The sequence below is a fragment of the Scomber japonicus genome, chromosome 9 (genome assembly GCF_027409825.1).
Source record: "Scomber japonicus isolate fScoJap1 chromosome 9, fScoJap1.pri, whole genome shotgun sequence".
Taxonomy (NCBI): domain Eukaryota; kingdom Metazoa; phylum Chordata; class Actinopteri; order Scombriformes; family Scombridae; genus Scomber; species Scomber japonicus.
The window spans coordinates 39,349,242-39,359,613 of NC_070586.1; the positions used below are offsets into that span (position 1 = coordinate 39,349,242).

The window sequence follows — 10,372 nt, forward strand, 5'->3', positions numbered from 1 at the left end:
AAAATTGCAAAAGGGGGAATAAAAAACAAATTTCACGAACCCCTGTTGAAGACCTCTGATGTAAATCATTTTAATAAGCATACCAAACATGACATTTTATTTTGTCAAATGTAGGGAATAACCAGTAATGTAGATCTTCCCAAAAGGTATTACAAACATACATTTATAAAATAAATGTTGTTTCATTACAGAATGAGCAATTGTCATGATCCAGACCAGATCTTCAACAAGGGATTGCGAATTTTGTTTTTTATTCCCCCTCGCAATTTTTAAAAAAAATACACATTAACATGAATCCAACACACTGTAGTGAACAGATAACTGGAGGCAGAAGACGTCTTTCAGTCAGCTCTTTCAAGCTGGGCACCAGTTCATTCATAACTCCTGTCCCACCAACGAGGAGGACCCGCCCCTATCGCTGCTGTACCAATCACGAGGCCGTACCTTGCACATGTTTAAAATAAAAGCATCAATATAAGAAACTGTGTATTACAGAAATCCCAACTCTCCTGGAAGTTCCGGGAGTCTCCCTTACGTTAATAGTGGACTAGAGAGTGACTACGTGTGTGTGTGTTTGTGTGTGTGTGTGTGTGTGTGTGTGTGTTTGTGTGACTATAAATGCAGAGCGTGTGAGAGCAAACTGTCCTTATAGCCCTGTCTTGCCGCTTATTAGACCGATACAAAGTGTAACAGGAACCCTACCCCTCACCCCCAGAACAGACCTCCCTGTAATGACTTTTTTCAGGTTGGGATGTCTGGTATTATTTGAATATCTTGGTACATTTATACATGGCACTATAGGACCAGTTTAATATAAAACACTATTTTATACAATATATATAAGTAGGGGGTCCCCGCTCCATCAATAGGGGCCGATCATAAAGTAATACTTTAGTCAAAAATTACCCTCTCCATGCTATGAAGGGTCACAATATGAACTGTACATTTGTACTGTTATGAAGGATAAAAAGTACATTGCTTGTCTGGTGTCTAAAAAAAAAGTTTAACAGTGCCATTTATGTCTGTATAAAACTCTTCAATGTTTAAAGGTTTTAAAGTTAAAAGTTTTTTAGGCAAAAAAACACAATTTGCTGGAGCCATAAGCTGAACAGCGCAGCATTGTTATTTAAAAATGGGTCTTAATAACTTGTTACAATTGATCGCCTTCAATTGTGTCAATGAGAACTGGAATGCACATATGGTGACAAAATGACGCATGTGAATCACATGACAGCCCCCGAACCAATCACAGCACAAAACAGTTGAATCCGAGTTGGCCAAACTCTCTCTATCAATGGCTCTGTGTGGTTTATATTATAAATCATAATGAATTTAAAGTGAAACTCAAACACTAAATTAAATCTATTTTCACTTTCATTATTCTTGGCTGAAATAATTCCATGCTATTACAACTACTTGGCCTGAGACCACGCTTTAGGATGATGTCATCACTATGATGTCATCACCACTGTGACATAATCAAGAATCAGGAGTATTTGAGTGCTCTATATAGTGGAGACATTTACACCTATAGTTAGCGATGTAGGAGGAAAGGAGGAGAAATGATGTTTGAGGTGACACCAAAACAGTTGGTTGTTACCAGGCGGGGAGTTCCAGTCCTCTGAAATGAGGCCAACGCGGAAGTAATAGAACTGCATTCTATCAAAAGGCCACCAGGGGGCGACCGTTTTGGTGTCAAAAGGACTTCTGTCTCTATACAAGTCAAAGGAGAATTCACCAACTTCTCACTTGATTTCTAACCTCAGTAAACGTTTTCAAAATGTGTTTATGGTCTCAATCGCTAGTTTAAAGCCTTCTTCAATGCAGTATGATGTTCATTTGGGACATTTTGGCCTCCCTGATTTTATATTTGACGATAAAGCAGGCTACGTGGCTACGTCGTGATTGACAGGTTGATTGCACAATGTCCTCGAGATCCAGCCCTCGCAACCTCCCCCACTCCGCTCATGGCTCCGCCTCATGCCCATATAAGTAGAATCTGTGTTTTTATTTTTCCCAGCATGCACCTGAAATTTTCAAGATGGTGCTGGCTTCCGAGCAGCAGTCCACAAACCAATGGGTGACGTCATGGATGTTACGTCCATTTCTTCTATACAGTCCATGGTTGTTACTGGATAATTGGGAAGACAGTGACATCATGGCTCAAGTAACAATGCAATGTAAAACTAAACAACAAGTTAGATTGTAACAATTGTGTGGAGCAAGTATGTGCTGATTTTTGACTTTAGAAAGACTCGCCTGTTCCTCTGCTAACCTGGGCGCTCAAAAGCTCTTCAGTGGATGGTGCAGGCACACTTGAAAGAGGTCCAAGAAGTTTTAGGTCACCAGGCCTTCATTTCTCTTAGCTGAAGCAAAAACAAACATAACATAAAACATCATCTAACAAACAACATGCAAGCACACATTCCAACTATACTGTATTATAGCCGACTACTACTCAACAACTGCATGACTTCATCTGCACAATTGCCTAATGTATATTCATTTATCCAGTATATAGATACACTATAGTGTATCCTAAGTTTTTCAAAAGTATATTTTCATATTGAGTTATTGTTTTCTTTAGATATATACTTTTCTCTTCTATTGTTGATTTACTGTGTAAATTAACTTTAGTTTACTTTTCCTGGGCAATGCCTGGATAACCTGCTGCTCTAAATCAACATTTTCCAAATTTGGGATCAATAATGTATATTTGTTTATCTGTGAATCAATCTTTATATCTAACAAAACACAACGGAGTAAAAGCTAGCAAGAGTTGGCTGTTTGGGTTGATTTTACAATACTACAGTGACCAGAGTTGAAGCTAAGGACAGAATAGCATGTAACCTGTTTATCACTCCAAATAAGCTCACTGTGATAGCCAGCCTGTGTGTGTAGGTCTTCGTGGCTGTAAACACTTTGAAAACAGTGAATGGACAAACTGATAAATCAGATACACAGCAAGTAACGAGCTAACATCAGCTACGTTGTAGGTTGGCAAGCTGCTAACGTGCAGAGCTGACAAACAGCTGTACTCACAAGTCTACTGCTACTATACAGGTAATATATCTGCGGCTACTATAGCCATCACAACAACAGTATATCATGATGAACTAGACAGTCAGCTGAATGTCCGGGCAGGTAACGTCACTGTTTATGTGTTATTCACCTGTCCGGCAGAAGCACAGCAGCTTCCACCTTCACAGGTGTTTCGGTTTATCTGGTGAACATGTTAACTGGTGACTTCCTCACATTACAAGATACATAAGAGGTGAATGAACACAGTTAAACTCACATAAATGGTTAGCGTAAGATGCAGATGAATTGAAATGCTTTTAAGAGAACACCTCCATTAAAGTCACCAGTTAACATGGTCACCAGTTCAACCGAAACACCGGTCCCTTTTTTTAAAATTTGTTGTTCTTCTGACCTTCTCCTGTCAGGATGTTTCTCTGTCACCTCTCCTCCTTAGCAATGGTCACCACTACGCTACCTCCTGACCTCTGACCTGTGCACGAGCAAGACCCTCCCTGTTACTGATTGCACATAGCAAATATTTGCTGCTTTTGACAAAGTGTATTGGATTATGATAGCTAATTATACCTTTAAATTCATAGTGCCTGTTATTTTACTTGGAATGGTAAGAAAAGAGATTGTTTAAAGCTCTGTTCGCACTTTTTCTAAAATAGACATTTTTTTATTCAAAAGAATGTTGAGCCGTTTTCTTTTACTTTTAATCTAGTCCTTATGTTCATTGTACTGGGACTAACTTGAATGCCACTATGTGTCTGTATGTTAAAAGTGTTGAAAACTGAAAATAAATACTGTTGAAATGATATGGATTTATTTGATAGACATTATGAGGTTCGGACCATTGCTTTTAGTAACTGAACTTATAGGACACATCATATAGAAAAAGAAAGAATACATTTATATAATTTTTTCATGTTTTGGTTCTGGTTTGTCTAAACCAGATTCAATAACTGTATAAAATCGACCATTCTCCAAACTAGAATCACAGAATTGTTCACAGAGATGCCTTGGTGATTATTTAGGTTGAATTTATTTCCTGTTTTGAAAATTGGTGCGTTGTATGGATATCACCATTCCAGATGTCAGGTGAGTAACCTACACTAATAGAATAGAATAGATCCTTTATTGAATGAGCATAAAAAAAGAAATGTGGAATCAACTGAGTCTCAGGACGGCCAATTGGAATTTTGGGCTTGTGTATTTCAGCATCATTTTCTTAGATGTTAATGCAGTTTTTCCTTTTGATGACCATTTATTAATGACTGTCAACTGTTGTGGATTATTAATATAAGTGTAAAATCATTCATAGATGATTCCAGTAAAACCATTGTGTTACAGTTTTTGGAGTGTGATGTCATGATTAATAATGTCAAAAGCTTTCGATAAGTCAAGAAATATTCCTAAAGCATATTCATTGTTAATTAAAAAGCAGTATAAATGTCATCATCCAGGTGAAGCACAGCCATTTCTATAGTCTGGTTTTGGGTTTCTGCCATTCTTGTTGACCTGGAGGTCAGAGTTGCAATGAGGAAGTTGAGTTTAGTCCAGATAAGAATGTTAACTAGCTCTGTAGTGTAGTCATGTAAAGACCCAGAGCGTGCAGTCACACTTCCTCCGGTCTGGAAGCTGCATATCTGCTCATGGACAAGAGGAGAAGAGGGAGGATATCTTCATCATAGTGTGGTAAATCACTAGGGGAAAACATAGACAAGCATCTCATAGGAATATGTCTGTTGGATTATTAATGATAGCATGATTTATTTTAAGCCATATGTGTGAACATTCATATTTTATGAGAAATGTAATTTAACATTTCTTCTTCTTCATTTTTCATTTCTCTTAGATATTTGGGATTAAAAAGACCTGATAAGTAAAAAACCATACATATGGGGACAATGAGTTTATTTTACTGTATGACACAATTAATTCACCAGTGTATAAAACTATTTCCTTACATTTCCACCAACAATAAAAAAGTCCCAATGCCCTCACACCTTTATGCTAAAATGAGTCAGCAAACTACAAACATTATTAAGCATAAATAAACAAGTTTCAACCATAACATTTGATAAGATTCTGTACCTGGTCCACTTTTGTCAGGAGCTCAGCTGTTGATTGACTTGACCAAGATGCTGCCATGAGATTTTTACACTGTATTGTTCTCTTGCTACCACTAGGTGGCACAAAAAAGCCTGTACAAACGTGATCAACAGGTCAAAGTTAAGCAGAATGAAATGTAAGGTCCAGAAAACCCAAAATGTTATGTTCCCATATGAAGACACAGGGTCGCAGGAAGTTATGGACAGAGACTAAATGTCACCTGTTACTAAACGCAGACATGCCGGTTCTGTCCAATCACAAACAACTAGTTGTCCAACCCTTTTGTGAAATATTGTCGTGTTTCACATAAACCGTGAGTCAAGTGAAGTACTTCTAAACCTGTACAACCTTTTGTGTAATGTCCTCTGTTGCTCTGTAGGAGGTTTGTCAATACAGCTATAAATAGATAACTTATGATGTCATAGTGATGTCAGCAGGGTTATTGTCAGCTTGGGCTTGGATAACAAAGTAATAACATTAAACTTATGTTACTAGAGTTTTAATTATGTGGTTGTTTACCAGCCAGGGAGTTTCTCATGAAGGGATGTTGTCATGCTGCATAATGGGAAATGTAGTGCTGTGACCTAAACTAGAGATTAAGTCAGGAAACTCAATTTTTCAGTCTATAAACATCAGGAAATGCTTGAAAAATGAAAATAATAAAAAAACAAAAACACGGAATGACCTCTTTAAGAAGGTTTTTTGTCTGACCAACATTCCAAAACCCAAAGACATTCAGTTCACAAAGGTATAAAATAGAGAAAATCCTCACATTTTTGCTTGATAATTTACTAGAACAATTCATAAAATCTTCTGCCCACTTACTAAAATGACTGAACTAATCATTTTGGCTTGTTACTTTGTGGTCATGTTTAAGTTTATAGAGGAAAACGCATCATGAAGAAGAAATATCAACTGAAATAAAGGTTTTATTAGACTCATTTCAAATGATACTGTAGATGGATATATTTCAACATACGCAGAGAATTTGGGACTTTTCAGGACCCACCGGGAGTCAGGGGCCACATAGTAGGTGCTTGACTAAAGTTGGGTCATCAAACCGTGATTTTTTTTTTTTTTTTTACAAAAATGATTCTCCCTTTGAAATTGTCCCTTTTACCAACCTACATACAGTATCACTAATGGTCTAAACTTTGTCAGCTATCTCTCAGAGGGCTCAGAGTGCTTCACGGGGGAGAGTGACCAATTGAATATTCTGCATCATTCACACATGACATCGTTTTGTCCAGGCGAGCTATAAAACCACCACAGGAGGCCAGAGTCTGTGCACACATGTCCATGCTTTGCGTCTCCTGGCGATGTCAGAGCTCATCGTGGCGCAGCGGCTCCTGGCTGGGTTGGATGAAGACGCCTTCCATGACGCGCCACCAGTTGTGCTGGTTGGCCGAGGCCATGCCATGCACCTCACGCTGGCCGCGGATTGGGTGGCCGTACTGCTCCCCCGTTACACTGAGGAAGACGTCGGTGCCCACGTGTTTAAAGCGAACGGTGTCGTCGCGCTCCCAATGGTCGCCGTCGCACTGCACCGTCCACACATCCAGGTCATCGCCCTCGCCGTGCTCTCCGAACGCGCTGACCTCCTGCACACGTAGGGGGAGGAGAGAGGAAAGGTTGGTACAGTGGCTACTGTGTTGCCCCCCTAACCCTAACCCTTGTGCTGCCTGTAATTATAATAAATGAAGGAATAAAGCTGATAATATTTATGAATTTAATCTCATGTGAGAACTCATCTTGTCCAAAATCTGTAAAAGAAATGCGTGTGTGTGTGTGTGTGTCTGACTGACCTGGTTGTTAGACAGGGGTGAGCTGAAGTGGTGTGTGTGAAGGTTTCGGCCGGTCTTCATGTGTGTGATGCGGATAGCCTGACCACACTTGACGGCAGAGCCACGCTGACATGGACGGTTGGGCTTTCCTCGTATCTGCCAGTAACTGTTGGCGTCGTCCGCGTTCTCCACTCCGGTGACAGACTGCTGTCCACTGCCTACACACACACGCACACACATTTTTTAATACACAACTAAAAGAGGCATTCATACAGCTGGAGCACTAAGGAGGCTCAAAGGTTCCGTAGAGCTGAGAGGAAGTGCAGAGCAGGTGGGTTCATCACTACAACCAGTTTGTTTCACTATACACAGTCATTTGATCACTTGTTATATCGGGTTATTTTATAGCTATGGAAAAATATGCCTGATATCACAACAATCAAATCTGTTCGTGTTAGTTTAGGTATGAGTACAAACGTTTTGATTTGTTTATATACTATTAGAATTACAAGCCAGTTAGTATAAACAGGCCTGACCCTCCTCCTGTGTGATTCAGTGGCACACTGAGTCGATCGTGATTTGCATTCAGATTGTTCCTGTGTCATATTGAGGCTCTCTGTCTATTTGAATAGATGTGCACTTCTCCTATGGTGTTAGTAAATGCAGAACACAATGATTTATGTAAATATTTGCTGGTCAGATAGATACAGTAAGCATATAACAAACAGCTCTTTCACTCTAGCTGTTCAGTCTCACCTCAGTGCCTGAGTGATAAGACAGGTGCACAGGAAGTGCTGTTTCACTGGTGACGAGCCACAGTGATACACAAATTGAGGCTGTTTTTCTTCTAAATGATTGAAATTGTATTCACCCCTTACATAACTCTTACTGTTAACAGTAACATAGTGCAGGGTTCTGCATATGAAGAGAACGTGCTTGGAAATGTGATTCATATAAAAAAATAGAATTATTGACAGCAGCTTCACAACTATTCACATCCCAATTGATCATTTTTGACATTCCAGTAAATACAGTTCATAGTGTCATTACGCAGGCTTATGACATGTTATCATGACATCTGGTTTGTTTATTTAAATCAAACATATTCTGTTTAACTTGCTGCATTGTTCAATATTAAATGGGCTTTACATTGAAGATTTTGACCGGAAGCGCAATGTTCTGCTTTTTGGTGAATGTGACACTGGTGTAAACCCGAAATGACAGAGAAAATGTCAGTAAGGTTTAGGTATATGTTAAAATACATATAGATATGCATAAAGATATAGATATAGTTAGTTGGCCAGCTCCAATATAAACTCGCCTGCTTAACTGACAGCTGGCTGCATGCTGGAGAAAACAAGATGCTGAACTGTATTGATAGAATTGTATATTTTATGTTGTTCTACTTGCCAGGCAAAAGTTAAAACACCTAACAAACTATTTCAATTATGTCACAATTTATTAACTTCACTTCGTAAATTCGGCTCAAGAAATTTAGGGCGAAGGCCGTTTTTTCTAGATTAATTGTCGAATTCTATCATTTGTTCTCCCGCTGTTTCCGCAGTATTTTACCGTCAGAATAGAAACTGTTGGGCGGCGGTCCCTATAGAGTATCATATGTCCAAGTTGATATTGTGAAGAAATACAGGTCTACTTACTCATTATATGTGTGCCGAATTAACCACAGGGTCTCAACACAAGAGGTATTGCGTTCAATCAGTACTGTGGTGTTTGAATATTCACACATTAGTAAAGAAACTTTAAATTGCGTGATTTTTGAAGGAAGTCTAACACGCTGTTTTCTATAATATGCTAAAGTTGCAGCACGGTGTCATTGGATATGACGGATTTAAAAAGCTACATTAGTGCTTATTATATAAGCACAGATACGCAGGGATATATGAGAGGAGTTACCTGAGCCGTATTTGACATCGTGGGAGTGCAGGCGGACGTTGTGTCTGGTGTTGAGCAGTTTGACCAGAGAGCCGCAGGTGACTCCGCTCAGCTCTGAGTCTCTGGCCTCACACTGGAACCACAGCAGCACAAACAGCACACACCTGACTAAACCGTGGACGGCGTGAGTTATCTCCATCTTTGTGTCTCCCTGTTGTTCTGAATCTGATTCAGAGAGGATGAGCAGCAAGTACACTCAACTGGCTCCAGCCAATCACAGTCTGACAAGTCCTAAAACACGGAAGTACATGTCGGCGTGTGTGATTGGTCGAAATCCTGAACGTGCGCGTTAGTGACAAACCGGAAGTGCGGCTTTCACATGTGGAGTTCCAGTTTCTAATAGGACACTGTATACATGTAACCTGAATTAAAGAATCCATAGAGAACAAAGTGTTCAAAATGTGATCAGGAGGACAGCTGGACAGAATGTGAAATGACTCAATAAATCATACATCAGAGCATTATTGTAGAGCTTTAAAGGAAATAAAGCAAAGGGAAGGTTAGAGGATGAAATTCAATTCAAAAGACTTTATTTGTTCCCGAGGGGCAATTTAAAAGGCATGAGGAGCAGCATCATTAAAAAGGACAAACAGACAACAACAACAACATAAAATCACATAAAGTGACCGTCACAGTCAGAGTGCTCTGTGCTCTGTGCTTCATGGTTAAGTGCTGTGTGCTATGTGCATTCAGTCAGTTGAGGGGCAATGATGTTGGGGTCAGAAAAATGTACTGTTGTTGCCACAAAAGGGTTTACACATCAAGAAGATATAGTTAAAGGAGCTTTCTGGCTCATTGATAGACTACTTGTTTGCAACCAAATTCAGTATCAGAGAAGATCACAAGGATTCTCCAAGTGTGTCTTAAAGCAGCAGTCAGGTGTTCATATGAACAGTAAAGAGGTTTTCCTCTCTGTAATCATTCCTCCTGTTCATACTGACTATTAAAACATCTTCAAATGTGCTTTCAGTGGAAGTGATGGAGGACTAAATCCACAGTGTGTCCACACAGTCATTTAAAAGTAGATGATCAACTTCTATTGAGCTTCAGCAGTGTGAGTTAGTCATATCAAGTGATATCTGACACATTTACTGTCTTTTTACCATCAAATTCCCTCTTAGTGTTTCCTGTTGAGCTGTGGTGGAAGTATAGTAACAAAAGACTTTGGTACTAAAAACACTGTAACGTTCCTTTAAATACATTTTTGCACAGAAGGAGGACTGGCCCTGTTGTAGCCTAAATGTATTGTATGACCAGTGTGAACAGGAAGAGTGATTACAGCAAGAAAAACAGGTTTCTGGGCTCCTGACTGCTGTTTTAAGACTGACATGCAAAGACTGAAGTGAAATGTGTGGACCTGTCCTTTAATCAGTGAAAGGTCTGGTGTTTAGGTTGTAGAATCTGTGTGAGTTTATCTCAGACATATGAACTCAAAACATTAAATCCCTTGACAGTGAAACCCACCTAAGGGTGCTCTACTGAATGCCAAAAGAGACCCT

The 10,372-nt window shown here is 39.4% G+C and overlaps 1 protein-coding gene across 1 annotated transcript; it reads right to left on the bottom strand.

The window, feature by feature from the left end:
- Window positions 1-4,921: 4,921 nt before the first annotated feature.
- On the bottom strand, window positions 4,922-9,087 carry sdf2l1 (stromal cell-derived factor 2-like 1). The gene is made up of 3 exons (XM_053324576.1): window positions 8,835-9,087; window positions 6,942-7,138; window positions 4,922-6,737 (listed from the first exon to the last, which is right to left on the bottom strand). Exons 1-3 carry the CDS (start codon window positions 9,010-9,012, stop codon window positions 6,459-6,461), a joined length of 654 nt encoding a protein of 217 aa, XP_053180551.1. The 5' UTR covers window positions 9,013-9,087; the 3' UTR covers window positions 4,922-6,458.
- Between the last annotated feature and the right edge of the window lie 1,285 nt (window positions 9,088-10,372).

What these genes read in the sequence shown, in the direction of transcription:
- sdf2l1 (XM_053324576.1), bottom strand. Translation starts at nt 9,012, where the DNA reads ATGGAGATAACTCACGCCGTCCACGGTTTAGTCAGGTGTGTGCTGTTT. An exon ending in CGATGTCAAATACGGCTCAG is followed by an intron (nt 7,139 to 8,834) that starts GTAACTCCTCTC and finishes GTGTGTGTGTAG; the next exon opens with GCAGTGGACAGCAGTCTGTC. An exon ending in CACCCCTGTCTAACAACCAG is followed by an intron (nt 6,738 to 6,941) that starts GTCAGTCAGACA and finishes CTACGTGTGCAG; the next exon opens with GAGGTCAGCGCGTTCGGAGA.